The 18215-nt window shown below is 35.5% G+C and overlaps 4 protein-coding genes across 9 annotated transcripts; all 4 read left to right on the top strand.

Annotated features, from left to right (window-relative positions):
- Positions 1-593: 593 nt before the first annotated feature.
- Positions 594-3197, top strand: LOC127253361 (WEB family protein At1g12150-like). Its single transcript, XM_051277921.1, has 3 exons — positions 594-857; positions 1441-1944; positions 2030-3197. The coding sequence occupies exons 1-3, from the start codon at positions 594-596 to the stop codon at positions 3074-3076; spliced, it is 1815 nt and encodes a 604-aa protein (XP_051133878.1). The 3' UTR covers positions 3077-3197.
- Positions 3198-5790: 2593 nt separating this feature from the next.
- Positions 5791-8615, top strand: LOC127253172 (U-box domain-containing protein 36-like). Its single transcript, XM_051277618.1, has 4 exons — positions 5791-6313; positions 7098-7216; positions 7915-8030; positions 8254-8615. The coding sequence occupies exons 1-4, from the start codon at positions 5932-5934 to the stop codon at positions 8516-8518; spliced, it is 882 nt and encodes a 293-aa protein (XP_051133575.1). The 5' UTR covers positions 5791-5931; the 3' UTR covers positions 8519-8615.
- An 828-nt stretch (positions 8616-9443) lies between these two features.
- On the top strand, positions 9444-13184 carry LOC127253417 (protein phosphatase 1 regulatory inhibitor subunit PPP1R8 homolog). Its single transcript, XM_051278004.1, has 3 exons — positions 9444-9600; positions 10914-11541; positions 11948-13184. Exons 2-3 carry the CDS (start codon positions 11054-11056, stop codon positions 12747-12749), a joined length of 1290 nt encoding a protein of 429 aa, XP_051133961.1. The 5' UTR covers positions 9444-9600; positions 10914-11053; the 3' UTR covers positions 12750-13184.
- A 1687-nt stretch (positions 13185-14871) lies between these two features.
- Positions 14872-18155, top strand: LOC127253384 (BTB/POZ domain-containing protein At5g47800). 6 transcript variants are annotated; one of them, XM_051277950.1, is made up of 7 exons: positions 14872-15483; positions 15658-15758; positions 15839-15983; positions 16052-16121; positions 16244-16669; positions 16774-17487; positions 17566-18155. In XM_051277950.1, exons 3-7 carry the CDS (start codon positions 15925-15927, stop codon positions 17911-17913), a joined length of 1617 nt encoding a protein of 538 aa, XP_051133907.1. In that variant the 5' UTR covers positions 14872-15483; positions 15658-15758; positions 15839-15924; the 3' UTR covers positions 17914-18155. The 6 variants fall into 6 exon arrangements, with proteins under 6 accessions (XP_051133907.1, XP_051133908.1, XP_051133906.1 ...); XM_051277951.1 differs by having other exon boundaries at positions 14872-15426; XM_051277949.1 differs by having other exon boundaries at positions 14872-15426; positions 15690-15758.
- The last annotated feature ends 60 nt before the right edge of the window (positions 18156-18215 follow it).

Genomic DNA, 18215 nt, shown 5'->3' on the forward strand with positions numbered 1-18215 from the left:
CCACTCACATCAAAATATTTTTTAAGTCTTTTATAAATTATAAATATGTTATTACTATAAAAGTTCAAATTTTTTTTGAATTGGACGGAGGGAATATTATAAATACATTTAAACTTACAAAAGATATTAAAATAAATAATCGTTTTATGTATTGAAAATGTTTTAATAGATTAAGGAAGATCGAAATGAATGGAGGGCGATGGAAGTAAAAATGAAATACTTATAATTTAGATGAATGAAAGGGCTGAAAAAGTGGGGAATGAAATGAGAACTATTGGGACTTCCACAAATAAAAAAGACACTAATTTAATTGAACAAATAATGAAACAAAGATTCCCATCTTCCCCTTTGATACTTTCTTCCAATTTTATCAAATATTCTTCTTACAACCAAATCCCACATTTTTCTTCTTCTTTTTTTTTTTTCAATCGAAACAACATCAACAACAAGAAATTAATGTACAAAGTTCCATATAGTATGCAATTAAGGTTGATATATATATATACACATACATACATTTTATGTATATGTGAATATCTTCTAACACGTTGGTTTTCATTTTTTTTTTTTTAAAGGTTTTCGATGTTGGTAGGATGTTCGGATTTAGTGTAAGAACGTTGCAAAATGCAATAGGATCGCCGCGATCCATAAGCTCTCCTAGCACCGCAAAGTCGCTAAACTCGCAAACCTCGTTCTCGTCTCAATCTCCGAGGGTTACGGCCGCTTCTCCAAAAACCGATGTCGGAGAGATCGATACTAGGGCGCCCTTCCAGTCGGTCAAGGCTGCCGTTAGCCTTTTTGGTGAGGTCGGGACGCCTAGAGCCCGGCCCGTCACCAAGAAGACCCGAGCCGAAGAGGTAATAACATTTATTTTTTATTTTTTGTATTATAATAGTTATTTAATATAATGTTTTACTATTTTTTAACTTTAAATCCAAACACATTTTTAATCATTCTTGTTTTTATCAATTTTTTGATAAGGATATATATAATTCATCTACAAAGAATTTATAAGGAAGTTTTCAAAAATTTAGATTTGAAATATGAAAATAATAAAAATTAAATTTAAAATAATATTTGATGTAATATAAAAGATCAATGTTTGGTGTGGAATAAAAATTTTACTCCCTCTGTCTTAAACACTGCTCAATATTTGAATTTAACACTGAAATTTAAGTAAGTAGTATTAAGAAAGATAATTTAAAAATATTAAAAAAAGTACATATTTCTTTTTTATTTGAATAATAGTAAAATACATATATATAATTAATTATTCTTCGATTTAAAAATATTGCAGTAAATTTGAAAACAAAAAAATCGCAAATATTTGGGACAAAATGAGTATTTATAATACATAAATATAAAAAAAGAAAAAGAAAAAAGAGAGTATAATTTAAAGATTTTAGATAAATAAAAAGTGAGAAAGCCTTTTTGGTGCAGCAACGGCTACTGGAGAAGGAGACACAGCACCACATGATCCTCAAACAGCTCGAAAATTACAAAAACAACCTTAAAATCCTCGAAGCCGCCAAAGCGCAAGCCCTCCGCGACATCCAAATCGCCAACAAAACCGTCGCCGAGCTCACCAACAAGCTCGAAAACCTAAGCGAATCCAAGCAGTCCATCATCGCCGCCACCGAAGCCGCCAAAGCCCGCGCCAAATCCCTCCAGGAAACCAAATCCGGCGACGCCGCCGCCTCCGACACCGCCGCCTCCGCCGCCGCCGTCGACGCCGAGCGCGAGCTCTACAAAGCCTCCTCCGCCGAGCTCATCGCCTGCAAACAAGAGCTCACCGAACTCCGCCAGGACTTCGACGCCGCCCTCGCCGCCAAAGTGGCGGCGTTCCAAAAAGCCGAAGACGCCCGCCAGTCGGCTCAGAAGAACCGCGACTTGCGGCGGCGCCTCGCCGGAGAAATCGCCGCCCTCCGCGAAACCCTAGGCCAGGTAGTTACAATTTCCCGAATTTTAATTTAAATAATTATATAACAAAAATATATTTATTAAATATTTAAAAAATATTTAAACGCAGGTCAAGCATGAAGCCGCCATGGCCGAGGAGGATCACCTGAAATTAGTAGCAGAGAAAGAAGTGCACTTTCTTGTCCATAAATCCGCCAAAGAAGCCGCCGAGAAGGAAATCCGCCGCCTCACGGCGGCGCACCGCCCGGAGGAGAATCTCGAGCGGAAGCTCGAGGAAGTCAGCGAGGCCGTGAAAGTTCTCCGGGAGCAGCTCGACGACGTCCGCACGGCGGACATGGATTCTCTCCAAGCCCTAATTTTCGAGGTCGAGAACGAAAAGAAAGAGCTCCGGGACGCCATGGCCGGCGAAGCTTCCCACCGGAGCTCCGTCGACAACCTCCGGCGACAACTCGACGAAATCAGATCAAAAATCCAATCGTCGTCGGAGTCCGCGGCGGAGGCGGAATCGCGAGTGGAGCAGTTACAGGCGGAGGTGGAATCGAAAAAATCCGATCTTGAAACCGCCGCGGCGGAGGCGGCGGCGATGCAATCGGAGATGGAGAACTTAATTTCCGGCGCGGAGAAGGACAGGCAGGAATTGGACACGATCATAAAGGAAGCCGATAAATTCCGGCGGGAAGCCTCCGCCGCGAGGGCGGCGGCGGCCACCGCCGACGATAAGCTGGAGGTTGCGGTTAAAGAGGCGGAGGCGGCGAAGGCGGCGGAGAAACGAGCGGACGATCAAATTCACGAGTCTCCGAGGGTCCCCGCCGCCGGCGTCGGCGGCGGGCCGGCGGCGGATTCAGGTCCGGCGAGGAAGATAAGGCTGTCGGTGGAGGAATTCAGGTCGATGACGCAGAAGATTGAGGATTGCCGGAAGGAGGCGGATAAGAGAGTGGTGGCGCTGAGGGCGGAGCAGCAGAGCGTCCGGGCGAGGGAGACGGCGGCGGTGAAGAAGGTGGAGGGGATGGTGAAGGAGAGGGAGGGGATAGAGGCGGATATGGAGGAGGCTGTGAGGAAGGCGCAGACGGCCACGGCGGCGGTGGCGGTGGTGGAGAGTGAGCTCCGCCAGTTGAGAAGTAGTTTTGACAGTCGGCGGTATCAGACCAATGGATGAGTTTTGTTGGTTTTAAATTTAGGTGTAAATAAATGTAGAATATTTTGTATGTAAGAAATTTATCAATGGTGTGTTTGTTTGAAGAATTTTGGTGGGTTTCCACTATTTATTCAATTTTTTTTCCCAAAAACATCAAATTAAACATTTATTTTTTATTTTTTATATTATACTAAAAATCAATTTTACATTCAAAACATCACATCAAACCCTATTTATATCACATCATACAACTATTCAAATTCAAAATTTTTACTATTCAAATCCCAACTCAAAATCCAAACCTCCAAACAAACACACCCTAAATATATTATATATTATATATATATATATATTTTTTACATGTATGCAGATATGATATATTATTATTACATCATAAAGGGTAATTTGCGTTTTTAAATTGAAGAGTATTTTATACAATTACAGGGTAATAGTTTAAATGTAGAGAAATTTTACTGTATTTATTTAAATAGGAGTATATTTTGGAAGAGTAAAAAAAAAAAAAAAGGAATAAAAATAAGTATTTGACCGGAATTATTTTTAAAATTTCTATGCCTATATAAATATATATATATATATATTTTTAATATACTGATCCAAAAGTTTTGAATATATATTTAAAAAGATAAAAAAAATAAAAATAAAAATAAAATTATTTAATATTCCATTGTCGTCTAAAAATATGATTAAATTTTTAAATTTTTTGTACAAGTTTAGTAGTGTGCGTTTTACTTTTTATAATAAAAGATAAAAAAGAAAAATATAGGTTTTTACTAAAAATAATGTATTTTTATGATAAAAGAAAAAGTGTATAAATTCATATGAGAGAGTATATTATATGTGAGTCTATAAATTATCGAATAAAATAATGTTATCATATGTGACTATAAATTATCGAATAAAATACTATTATCATATGTGAGTCCATTATTAGTTTTGGGCCTATATTGAAGCCGTATCATTAATTTTTTAATTGGGCTTTGTTCCATTAAAGCTCTTAAATGAATCGAGTCGTTCGTGAACTTGGTTCAGTTCGACTTGATTAAAGATCGCTTTCGAACATTAACGAGCTGAATTTAACAATATAAATAAGCTCGTTAGTTAACGAACGAGTCCAAACTTTGTTCGTGAATGTTCGTTTAAATAATATATTTATTATAAATATTATATATATATAAAAAATTATAATTTATAAATAAATAAAATATTAATTTAAAAGATATATATAAAATAATTTTAAAATTTCTTTATAATTTATATATAAATTTTAAAAAATAAGGCGAGCTCGAACGAACTTAATCAAACCTAAATGAGTTAAACACGAACACGAGCTCAAATAACAAAATTTTTTAACGAGCCGAGCTCGAACACTACGAACGAGCTCGAAAGCTTAATGAACAAACACAAGCCTTGTTTACGAATATTAATGAACACTTAAAATTTAGCTCAACTCGACTCGACTAGAATCATTAAGAGCTCTATTTTAAAGATAATTTCGGGCCTAAAGTGTGCTCAGTCAACCTACGGAAAAGTCAGAAATACTTAAATCCGTATCAGAATATTCCAATTTGAAGTCAAAACAATTATGCGGTAATTAATTCAATAATAATTACGTGAATAAGACTCCACCCACCCACGCCACCCCACCCCTTTAATTTGTGCACAATTCTTTGTTGTTGGTTGTATTTTAATCTAATGTAATAATCAATATAAATTTAAAAATATTTATAATGTGTAACGTAATCATATTTATAAAAACTAAATATATATTTTTATTTGAACATATAAAAATAACAAAATTTATTACTTCCTCCGTCACGTTCGTATTGCCGTTTTTATTCGTCCCACATCTCATGTCATTTTTTTTTTAAAAAAAATTGATTTCTCATTTTCATCTTCTTTAAAATTTTCTAATTTATTTTTTTTTAATTTTAATTAAATTAATTAATTATCTTAATTTTAATCTATAATAAAATTTATATTATAAGTTAATTATTTCTATTAATATATTCTTAATTATCTACTAATTATACTATAGAATACTTGATATCGTACAAATATCAGCTTTTCTTCGGTAAGTACGTTGTTGTAGTAAATTTAGGATAAACAAATGTATGGAAATAATTATATTGATTACTATTGACATGCCAAATTTAACATAACATTATTACTATTACTATCAATTAACTGATTCCTTCAATATGGGAAGATATTAATAAAAGTTTTCCGGGAGGGGTTGCAGCACCCATAAAACATGCAGTACTATTTTTATTTTTTATTTTTATAATGTAAAAATTTGTAGTTACTATTTAAAAATATACGCTAAAAATGTCCGTTAGGTCAATTTTCAGTCGAACATAATATCTTACAAACATTATTGTTACTGGTAATATTAAACATTTCTTGCACACATTCTATTTTAATTAACGAAATATATTATTAATTTTATAAAAAAATATTATATTTTATAAAAATAATAATACTAAAACATTATTTTTCTTAGTCTATATAACAAAATATTTTAAATATTGTTTTATAAGACGGGGTAGTAATTTTTTAAAAAATATGGTAGATCCAAAGTAGTAATTGCACTCTACTTATCTGGATCTGAAGTCCGGAATATTCCACAATAATGGTGTCCAGTGGGGCCCCCGAAATGAGCAGCTAAGATGGAGCTCAGCTCCCGGGTCTTCCCATATAGTCGTCGACGAAATCCTTATTACATAGATATAATTCAGAGATCAGTTCAGGTCGAACAACTCTAGGAATCCAAATTCAAATCCCAAATTTCGGAATCGATCCGTCCTTACAAAATCCGTCCTTCAATTCCCAAAACGACGTCGTACTCGCCTTCAATCATGTCGCCGTCGCCGTCGCCGGACATGACCTTCGGTTCGTCGGACACGGCCGACTCCGATGAAGTCTCAGCGGAGAAGATACCAGCTGGATCGGACGGCTGTGATGCGAGCGAGATCGAGGAAGAAGAGATGAGCGAGGGCAGTAACGGCGGAGGTTACGGCGTTTATAGGATGAGCACGATAAGGGAGGAGGTGGGGACGGTGTTCTCGTACGACTTTGACGGAGGGGAAGACGCCGTTTACGTGGCGGTGGGGAAGCAGACGCAGAGCGAAGTCATGGATGCTTTAATCTGGACCGTCGATAATGCTGTCGTGGATAGATCTTCCACCGTCGTTTTTCTTGTCCATGTCTTCCCCGAGACAAGGCTCATCCCTTCGCCATGTGAGTCGCTATTTCTATCCGTACTATTTCATCCTCTTTTTTTTTTTTTTTTTTTTTTTTTTTTTTTTTTTTTAAATGTTATCTTTTAAGAAACGAGATAATATATTTTTATAAAAAATTTATACTGTATTAGTTAATTAATAAAAAACTAAAAAAAACATTGTTAATATTTATATATATTCTCACTATTAATATTTTGTTTTACCATTCACTCAAAAAAAAAAAAAAAAAAAAAAAAAAAAACACAAAACAATAAACATTTCTGAAAGAAATGATTTAAAAAACATATATTTTTATCAACATTTGTTCATATATATTTTGTAACAATTAGCATTACAAATGTCAATAAACTGTTCAAATATAAATTATAAAATTCTTTTAATTCTTTAAAATAAATTTTACAAAATAATCTCAATTTGTCTAACTCGAAACCTATCAAAATAATGGATTTGTCCGCTTTACATGAAGTGTAAAAAATTATTTTAGTAATATAAAAAATATAATATTTTATACAATGAATGAATAATATATATATATATATATTGTATTAATTTTATATTATATATTTGTAATAATATTAATGAAAAATTGTTTAATACAAAAAATAAAAAAAATAAAAACTAGAAACTACTAAGTGAACAAATTCAGCTTATTGCAAGTGTTATTTTGGAAAATAAAAATCTTAAAAATAATTTTCTATTTTCAAAAAATAATCGATCGATATTAACAAATTCTTATATTAATAGATATGTATTTTTGTTGTTTTTTGTTTTTTTAAATTCAGTGGGAATGTTACCAATTAGTCAAGTAAATCAAGAGCAGAAAGAAATATACATGTCTTTACAAAAAGCCAAGAGGAGGGAGTTTCTTCAAAAATTCATCGACGTTTGTTCTACTTCTAAGGTATGCTCGTGCTCCTTTTAAAATTTGAAGTTTGATGACAATAAAAATTTAAATTAAATATTATATAATATAATATAATATACTACCTCCGTCCGGCTCTAAGGTTTTTTTTTGCGTATTGACCTTTGAATATTAATTATTATATTAAAACGTAGTACAAATTAAAAAAAAAATTGAAAAAATACTTGCATTAGTCTCTTATAATATTAATAAAAAAATATTTGTACAAAAAATTATACAAATATAAGAATATTTTTAATGTTAAATACAATGACTCAAAAATTAAATGTGATCCTTAGAAGCGGACATATGAAGTAATAAATATGTAATACGAGATATGAGGTTTGGAGTTGTGGTAATATTAAAAATTAAGTATGACGAGTTTTGGTCGCAATTTGAGTTTTATTGTTGAGTAACAAGACGATGTTTAATTGTCTTTAAATATATAAATATATTTGTGTATTTGAGCGAGATATAAATAGAAAATTTTAAAAGGAATTACACTTTAATTTTTTTTAAAAAATAATATTGGATTTAAAAAAAAAAGTTTGAATCATAATGACTACTTTAGTTCTAACCGGTAATAAAACAAAATCTTAATTATAATGTGAAAATTATGCAATTTGGTCTGAGTAATATTTTTTCTAAGAGCGCTATATAATAAATTTATGTTCGTCGTATATGATATTGTCAATAAGGTTAAAGTGGACACAATACTCGTCGAAAATGACAATGAGGTGAAAGCCATACTCAACCTTGTTTCTGTTCTCCACATAAGAAAACTCGTGCTTGGTGCGACCAAATCGACTATAAGGTACGTGCATTTTTTAGAATATAGAATTGTATATGATTATTAATATTATTATTTATTCGGAGGGGATTTGAATTTAGTCATTTGATTAGATTGTATTTAAATATATTCCAGTTGATCTGAATTTGGTAAAAGTTTATTTATTATTATTATTTTTTTTATGTATTATAATGTATGATGAATAGGCGTTGAATATATATATATATATATATTTATGTGATTTTAGGAAGATAAAATTGCGGAAAGGCAACACGATGGCTGATCAAATACTACAAAATGCACCGGAGTTTTGCGATGTTAAGATTATATGCGGAGGAAAGGAAATGTCCGAACTAGCTTGGGAGTCGTTTACGCCATCACTGTCATCGTCATCTTCATCTTTGTCACGGGCATCCGATCTTTCTTCTAAATTTGATCGTGAAAAGGAACAGTTAGTGACCGAATATGCGACTACTTGTAATTGTTTTAAACTGCGATCGAATTGTGAATAGAAAAAAAACATGTGAAGTTGGTAAAAAAAAAAAAAAAATGATAAAAAGAAAAACCTTTGAACATGTTTGAATTATGACATATTATTCTTAAGTTGTAGTATTCTCTTTTTATTTTTGTATATAGGTCTAAATATATTTTGTATTGAATTGTATTTGAAATTTAAGAATATTATTTGAGCTCCTATTTAGAATTAATACTACCCCTATATGTTAATCTAAATTAATATTAGGGCTATGTTATTTTTAATATATAAAATTTTTTCCACGTTTTGTATAAATAAAAAAATAATAATATTTTTTTACAAAATATTGTAAAAATAATAGAAAATTATTTATACAAACAAATTCGTAATTTTCAAAATACTTCTATAATTTACAATAATTAACAACAATTTTACTATTTCTAAGACCACTAAACAAATATACCGTAAATTTTTTACTTTGGATTTTTTTTCTAATTGTATTTTGATTTTTAAGTGAAATAATTGTTTGATATATTTAAAAAGATTCAAAATAAACATATCAATGTAAACAATTTTTGTTAAACATATTTTACTATAGTAAGTATTAATATCGAATGCTTATGCTTGTATAGTTGTATGTAAGATTTTTTATTTATTTTTTTAAAATAGCATGTTAAATGTAAAGTTTTACAAAATAAAATAATATACTTTAATATAAAATTGCAACAGTAGCGAAGAAAGTGAAAAAAAAAAAATCTCAAAGTAAATAGAGTTAAAATCTCATGGTAATTTTTGAATGCGAAATTGATAATTTCCACCTCAGCAAATAATATTTTTATATTTATATGAAAATAAACAGTGATGTAGAGATTGGCCTTCAGGCCCATAATATTAGAAGCGTTTAGGATAAAGCCCGGCCCAAGGTGTAATTCCATTTTTACCCCCACCTGACATTCTCGTTCTCTTTCTCTCTGCTTCCCCCAAATATTTCGTCGATCCTGGTTTTGGTTCCCTTTACCTTTTTGGTTCACTTCTAATTATCAAATTTCAATACTGATTCAATTTCCCTCCATCTCATCTTTAATCGAGAAGTCGAAGAAGGATTCTGCGCGCCCACCGGTAATTTTGTGTCCCTACTTTCGTAGTTTTCCATTTCGAGCGAACTTATGTCGCGGAGATGGGATTATTTATGCAGATTCAAGAATGTCGGAAACTGTGGTTTTTATTTTTTTATTTTTTAATTTCCGTCCCTTAGAATTTCTATTTGCGTGATTTGTTTGCGTTTGTTTGTTTGTTTTTTTTTTTTTTTGCAGATTTTATCTTTCAGTTTATGTTAGTGAGCTCCGTAATAACCGTGGTTGTTGATGTATTGTTGATAATTGGTGCAAATTTGTAACTGTAGGGTCGGTTGGACTATACGATAATGAATTTTGTTATTCAATTTCTCTTATATTTGGTGTGGTTAATTTGTGGCAATATATAGCGGAGTTGATGGGTGTTTCTGGTTGCTTCTTTTAGTAGCTGTTTGTATTTAGTGTCTTCACGAATCAATTGAATCTTTAGGAGAAGGTTAGCGTATCAATTATCATAGTTTTTATTTTGAAGGTATTCGTTGGTTCTTACAGGGAGTTTGATTCGTTGTGTGGTTGCTTATTCTATAAAATGTTTGAATTTATTTTCTTCACTAATCAATTGAATCTTTAGGAGAAGATTAGCTTATTATAGTTCTAATTTTGACGGTATTTGTTGCTTCTTATTGGGTGTTGGATCCGTTGTTTCTGGTTGTCTACGAACTGTTTGAATTTGAAGTCTTAAAGAACCAAATGAATCTTTACGAGAGCTTGTTATGGTATGAACTTTCGCAATTCCTTGGTTCTTATTGGGAATTGGATCCGTTGTTTCTGGTTGCTTATTCTGTTAAATGTTTGAAGTTGAATGTCTCCACCAATCCATTGAGTCTTTACGAGAGAATTAGCTAATTATAATTTGATTTTTGGACAGTATTAGATGGTTCTTATTGGGAGTTGGGATTTGAATTTGTTTCTTGTTGCGTTCCTATTAACTATTTGATTTTTATGTCTTTACTAATCAATTGAATCTCTAGGCGAGCATTAGCTGATTATAGAGTTGTGATTTTAATGTGTTTCTGGCTGCTTTTCTACTGTCTGTTTGAATTTTATTTTCTTCACTAATCAATTGAATCTTTAGGAGAGGATTAGCTTATTATACTTTGAATTTTCGATGGCAGTCGGTGGTTTGTATTGGGTGTTGAGATTTGAAGGTGCTTCTAATTGCTTTCTTATGAATTGCTTGGATTTTAATGTCTTCACTAATCAATTGAAACTTCACGAGAAGATTAACTTATTCTAGTTTGAATTTTCGATGGTATTCACTAGTTCTTATTATGCGTTGGGATCTGATGTTTTTGGCAGTGAAAAGAAGGGTGAAGATCAGTTTTATAGGTTGATTTATGGCTCTTCCCGTAGTTTTATAGGATGGTGATATTGGGATGTGATATCGCGTAGAACTCCTACCTGATTCGGGTTTTTGAAGGATTTGTGTACTTAAGACTATGTATGGCAGAGCAGGCCTTGATCGATTCAAGAAAGCTCAGTCTTCGGAACCCTTCTCAGTTACTGGTAATTCTGCTGCAGCAAAGTCAGCTGCCGTGTCGGCTTTGACAGAATCACATAATCCTCGCCTTACAGTTCCTTCAGCTAATCAAACCAATGGGTTACACGCGAAAATTCAGTTTCCAAATCATCAGAATGTAGCGCAAAATACTGTAACTCCCGATCCAGGGACGAATGCGGCACTTACCCAACAGGTGACACAGGTTGGAGGCGGCCAGTCTTCATGGCAGCCTCCTGATTGGGCAATCGAGCCACGCCCGGGTGTTTATTATCTTGATGTCGTCAAGGAAGGGGAGGTTATTGGGCAGATTAATTTGGACAAGAGGAAGCATATCTTTGGCAGGCAGTTTCATACATGTGATTTTGTGCTCGATCATCAGTCTGTCTCGCGACAACATGCAGCTGTTGTGCCACACAAAAATGGCAGGTTCGACTCTTTCGAGTTAATTGCCATTTTACTAATCTCTCTTTGTTCCTGTGTTTTACCTTCACTTTCAATTCATACGATGTATCCATTCTCAGTTATATATAAGCTTTTCAAAACTCAGTTAAAGCCAGCAGTTTGCTGATCTGGTTACATGTTTTCTAGCTACTTGTGCAATGTTTCGTTTCATTTTCTAATTGTGCTTGATAGGGTTAATTATTTAGTATCAGTCTTTTTCCATTTCTGATCGATAGCTGAGTTGTGCAGAATATAGTTCTCGACTTATCATTACTTGTGGAAGAAATTTTTCATCGATGTCTATTCTTTTAAATTGCGTTTCACTCTGTGACTAATTCGGTTAAGAATTTTCTTTGATCGAAAGGATCTGACTGAATTATATATATTACAGCATATATGTCATTGATTTAGGGTCTGCTCACGGCACGTTTGTTGCGAATGAGAGATTGACTAAAGATACACCGGTCGAGCTCGAGTCTGGTCAGTCTCTGAGATTTGCTGCTTCGACCCGAACGTACATTTTGAGGAAGAACAACGCAGCTCTATTCCCTCCGCCCCAACAACCAGCAGAGATCAATCTTCCGCCACCTCCGGATCCCTCTGACGAAGAAGCCGTGTTGACTTATAACACATATGTCAACCGTTTTCTGAATGGTCTGAAAAGAGCCGATGCATTGTCTAAATCCGACGGGTCGAAAAATGACAGTCATGTGGTGGAGAGAGCGTCTAAGAGAATCCGAAGAACAAGAGTGGCCTTTAAGGATCAGGTCGGGGGACAGCTCGTCGAAGTCGTCGGATATTCCGATGGAGCTGATGTGGAGACGGAACCGGGCCCCGTTGGTGTCAAAGAAGGTAGTAGCCTCGTCGGGAAATACGAATCCCTCGTACAGGTGACTGTAATACCGAAAGGGAAAGAACAGCCTCCCGGGAAGGAGGTCGCCGACCCCCAAACCGGCGTCACAGAGAAGCTCAAACAAGTCTTGAACAAAGTCAAATCTCCGGCGAATTCAAAGAGCGGCGGTGGAATATACGACGATCTTTATGGCGAATCCTTTCCGGAAAAAGTAGGCGGTTCTTGGGCATTCTCGTCCGTTGGATCTTCTGGTCGAGATACTTGTGCTGCCAAGAAAGGAGGAAATGCTGAATCCGTCAACAAGGATGACGATGACGACGATGATGATCTATTCGGGTAGCCGGATGTCGTGGTGCTTTGCAACCTTGGGTGGCAGGTATGTGTTATCGAACCAACGTATACTTTTTTTTGTCGTGCTGTCGTTGTTGTCTCGCCTATCGTGTTTGATATGAACTAGGTTGAATCGAGTTTAGTCGAATTTGTGTGTCTCTGCTTAAATGTGTAGACCTCAGAGAGAGATTTTAAGTTTAGAAAGATTGATCGACGGATCTATGATAAGTAAGCTATGTTTTTTGCACCCGGTAAAAGGTTTCAATTTTATATAACTACTTAGAGTTTTTAAAAAGAATACTGTTATTATATGGAATAAATATTTGATGAATAGTGTTGTAAGTTTAAAAACAAATAATATTGCAAGTAGTTCAATACAAGAGTTGGTTTTGAAATTAGTTATAGCAAGTGTTGTTTTGTTGGAAGCGATTACATTACATTACAGTATTGAAATTTAAATTTAATTTTATATATTTATTATTATTATTATTATTATTATTATTATTATTATTATTATTGTGAGGTGTAAGAGAGAAGGAGGTGATGATGATATTGAATATTTAATTTAATTTAATTTAATTTAATGACGTATGTATGTATTAGTATTACTATTGTGGTTTGGGTTGCATAATGATAGCCTTGTCATCATTACTCTGGTCTTTATTTTCACCAAAGATGCTTTAGTTCATTTCAGGGTCTTTCTTTCTTTCTTTCTTGCTGTTTCAAGAAGACGATTGTATCTTTTAGAATTTTTTTTAGCGATTTAAATATAATACTTTAGAAAAATTTATTATTGCATAGTAAAAAAATTAAAATAATATTTTAAAAGGAACAAAGTTTAGGGAGGTCTTATTATTATTTTTAATTTTAAATATAAATAATATTTTGATATAATATTTTTAAAAAAGACAATAATAATAATAATAATAATAAAATACTCCTATGGTAGATTTAAAAAGATTAGTATTGTATTGAGATACAGTAGAAATAAAATAGAAATGACTAAAATAACGCAAGTGTATTTGTAATGTTAGGTAGATAGTACAAAAATGGATATTTGTTATGGGACAGAGGGAGTATAAAGAATCAAATAAGATGAAGATCATGTGTTATATTCTTTCATAGTAAATATTTGAAGCAGCTTTTTACGAAGCACTCCCATCATTGGAATTTTATTTACCTACGATGCTATCAATCACTCTTGCATACACCTAAAAGTGAAGAGAAAAATAATTAAAAAAAAAATAAGACAATGATAATAATAATGATATAAAAAATCAAATCAGATGAAAATATGAAAATCATGTGTGTCTGCAAATTCATATGCCAAAACCAGACAGATAGGACAGAGGCGTGCATTCGCAAAAAAATCAAAATAAAAATAAGAAAATAAAAATTGTATTGTGGCCACGAAACGAAGCAAAAGAATCATCAAGACAGATAGAGATAGATAGATAGATAATAGATGGATGGGACACGTGGCCGACAGAGAGGCAGCCTCCATCAAGTCTGACATGATCACCACCATCCATTCCATCCCATATATATATATATACCTTAGTGGGGAGAACTATCATCACTTCATTTTGACTACACTACACTACACTATATATATATATATCTCTATATATTCCTATCACTTCATTCATTCCAACTCTCAATATTTAAGGTTGAAAATAAGTATAAAATTTGAATTAAAAAATAAATATTGAAAAGATTGGAGTTTCATTCGAATATGATGATGATTTTTTTTTCAAAAATATTGCTGACCAATAACATCCAAAAAATTTAAAATATATATGTAAGCATATTTAAATGTTGGACATAAAATTTTGACTTACTACTAAAATAAAATCAAGAAAAAAGTTAGTTACATCTTCAATAAAAATAATTTAGCACGAGTTCAAATTCTATCGATGCCTTCTTCTTCTTCTAAATAAGTTGTTAAAAGTGGTTGATTTTTAGCCCTTGTAATGATGCATTACTATGTTGACTACTCCCACAAACATATATGTATATATATATACACATTTTATACTTTTTAAGTCATATGTTACTACACTTTTGTCCCATAAATAACCTTCATTTGTCTAATATGTTTTCAATAAATCTTCTTGCCAATGTCCCCTTTCTCTTCTTCTAACACTCCCCTATTTATTTCAAAACACATTCTTTTCGTACCATCATTCCTTCTCATTACATGATCAAAAACATCGACTATTTTCTCTCGTCTCTCCTCCGGGTAGACCCCACAAATTTCGATCGATTGCGATCATCATCATCGTCTTAGCACCCGTTACACGCCCCATCATCGCCCATCGTCGTTGTTTTAGTCATTGTACATTGTCTTAATGACCGCGCGCGCCCCCGCTCGGGTACAATGTTGTCCGAGAATCCTTAAGGCCCCTTATGTGGTCTTTATATAACACACAACATGTGCCTATAGATCTACCTTGTTAGATTCTTGTTCCCTCTTTTTTCTCTAAGTAATAAAAAAGCAACCAACCTCGAAAAGTTGTGTCGCGGCCGGTTCTCGCACTAATATAGACGGCCCTTACGCGAAGATTCCATTCGTGTAAGAACCTTAAAAAAAGTTCGAGTCGTAGAGCATATCCTTCGCATAATCGCGCTGGGATCCGGCGATCGCCGTCTCCGAAAATCGGGCGAAATATTTGAGAGAAAAAAAGGTGAGAAAAACTCAACTTGCTTTTCATTTCCATCGCCCAAAGTGCTGAAAACAGTTGGTATCTTCTTCCTTTCGTTCTTTTCTTTTTCAGCTTTAAGAGTTTCCTTTTGTAGGATTATTACATCTCAATCTCTTTCTTGCATCATAGTGTGGAGTTATTTATGGAAAAGGACACGACATGATTCTATTTATATTGTTATTACATCTACGACTTTTCAAATAAATATTTCAGCTCGTATATCTATTTGATGTTGTCCTGCTCAGATCGTCGCTCTTGTTCTGACGCAGACAACATCATCAAAACCTCGTCATCGAACTCCTTCATAAGTAGAGGTGAGGATTTCTTTTCGATCGATGTTGTTCTTTGGCGGGTAATTGATCGATTCAGTTTTCTTTGCTATTGTCTTTGTTAGGAGAAACTTGGCTCGGATCAGCTTGTTAGATCAGTAGATATCCGTTTGTTGCTTAAGCTCTTTCGCCTCGACATATCCGAGGAAGAATGAAGTTTATGAAACTTGGGACACGTCCCGACACGTTCTACACCGAGGAGGCGATAAGGTAAGAAAAATCTCTCGTCTAGTTTAATCGAAAAACCGATACTTTACTATCGTTTTCGTGGCTTTTAGGACGGTGATATCGGATGTCCCGAGCGATCTTACCGTGCGGATAAACAATGTTAGCTATCTTCTCCATAAGGTACAAAAATTTTGGCTTAAGCTCGAGCTCATTCGTAAACACTTTTGTAGAACAACAACAAAAGGCATTGTAAGGAAGCCATGGGGGGGACATATTTGATCCTATTATTCTTACATGCCTAGCTGCAGTGTTTTCTTGTGCCAAAGTGTGGCCTATTACAACGCGTTGTCGCCGCCGCCGCCGTCTCCGATGAATCGAGCACTGCCTCCGTTACCTCCCTCGAGCTGAACGATATCCCGGGAGGCGACGAGGCGTTCGAGCTCTGCGCCAAGTTCTGTTACGGGATCACGATCAACCTCAGCGCCCGAAACTTTGCGCCGGCGTTGTGCGCGGCGAAGTTCCTCCGGATGACCGAGTCGATTGAAAACGGGAACCTTATTGTGAAGCTCGAATCGTTCTTCGTTTCATGCATTCTCGAGGGGTGGAAGGATTCCGTCGTGACGCTGCAAAATGCCGCCGAGAGAGTGTACGAATGGTCGGAAAAGATTGGAGTCGTGAGGCGATGCGTCGAGTCCATCGTCGACAAGATACTCACCCCTCCGTCGAAGGTTCGATTATTTACGATATGTCTTATAAGTAGCTTAGCGTATTTGGTGGCGATGCGCGCGTTTTTTATGTCGGAACGGCTGGCTCTCCGGCCGGCACTCTTCAGGTTACGTGGTCTTATACGTATACTCGACCACGGCACGACAATCGCCGCCGGAAATCGGTGCCGAAGGATTGGTGGACGGAGGACATATCGTTCCTCGACATCGATGTGTTTCGAGGCATAGTCACCGCCGTGAAGTCGACGAACACGATGCAGCCGCAGCTCATTGGCGAGGCATTGCACGTTTACGCCATCCGTTGGCTCGTCGATGCACCCGATGACGGGGGGTCGACTTCGACGGAAGCGAGAAAACGAAGGATCCTCGAGACGATCGTGACCTTGATCCCGGCCGAGAAAGGCTCCGTATCGGTTAAATTCCTACTCCGGCTTCTCAGCATCGGCACCTCGCTCGGAGCGTCGCCGCTGATCAAATCCGAGCTTGTAAAGCTGTCGGGTCAGCAGCTCGACGAGGCCACCGTAAACGAACTTCTGATCACGACGCCCTCCGGCGACGATCAAATTTGTTACGACGTTGATACATTTAAGACTGTGTTAGAGAGCTACTGGCGGCAGTGGCGACGACACGCCCCCTCGGACGAATCCCGGGCGTTGAGATCGCTTCACAAGGTCGGAAAACTCGTCGACGCATACCTACAAGTCGCGGCAAAAGATCCCGACATTCCGGCTCACAAAATCGCCGCCGTCATCGAAACGCTCCCCGGCATTGCCCGGCCGGAGCACAACGATCTCTACAAGGCGATCCACACGTATCTCAAGGTACAATGAAAATCGTTATTACGCGCAATATTTACTCAGTAGCGTATAACTAACCTGTCTATTACAAATTATGTTTAGATGCATCCCGATTTAGACAAAGCCGATAAGAAGCGGCTATGCCGGAGCCTCGACTTACAAAAGCTATCGCCGGAAGTACGTGCCCATGCCGTAAGAAACGAGCATTTGCCGCTAAGGACAGTCGTACAAGTTCTCTTCTTCGAGCAAGAGAAGAGCGGCAGCAGCGTTATTACAGCTTCCGAAAAACATAGATCTTCGGACAACCACGATCTCCAACCGGACGGCGACCAGCCGGAGAAGAGCGGCGGCGATCGTCGGAAGCTGATAAAGTCCGGCGGGACGGCGGAGCTGAGAGCGGAGCCGAGCTTCAAAATAAGAGAAGCTTCGAAAGGGAAGGAAATCAGGTGAATTTAAGAAATTTATGTGTACGTAAAATGCTACGAGAAAAAGATTCTTATAGATTCTTATTTACTATTACATAGATACATAGAGGGAATATTCTTATCTGAATCTGATCCATTTTCGTGAATTTCTATGATGTAAAGATTGTATCAAGATTCATTAATGTTTGGACAAGAACATCATCGAAGATTATTAATACTGTCGAAGAAGATGATATACAATTCTTGGCATTCAAATAACTTGTATTCGATTAGGTCATGATTCTGCAGCTGTCATTTGGTTTGATGAAAATAAAACACATTGATGAT

Source organism: Andrographis paniculata, unplaced genomic scaffold (genome assembly GCF_009805555.1).
Source record: "Andrographis paniculata isolate CXL003 unplaced genomic scaffold, ASM980555v1 Contig50END, whole genome shotgun sequence".
Classification (NCBI taxonomy): Eukaryota; Viridiplantae; Streptophyta; class Magnoliopsida; order Lamiales; family Acanthaceae; genus Andrographis; species Andrographis paniculata.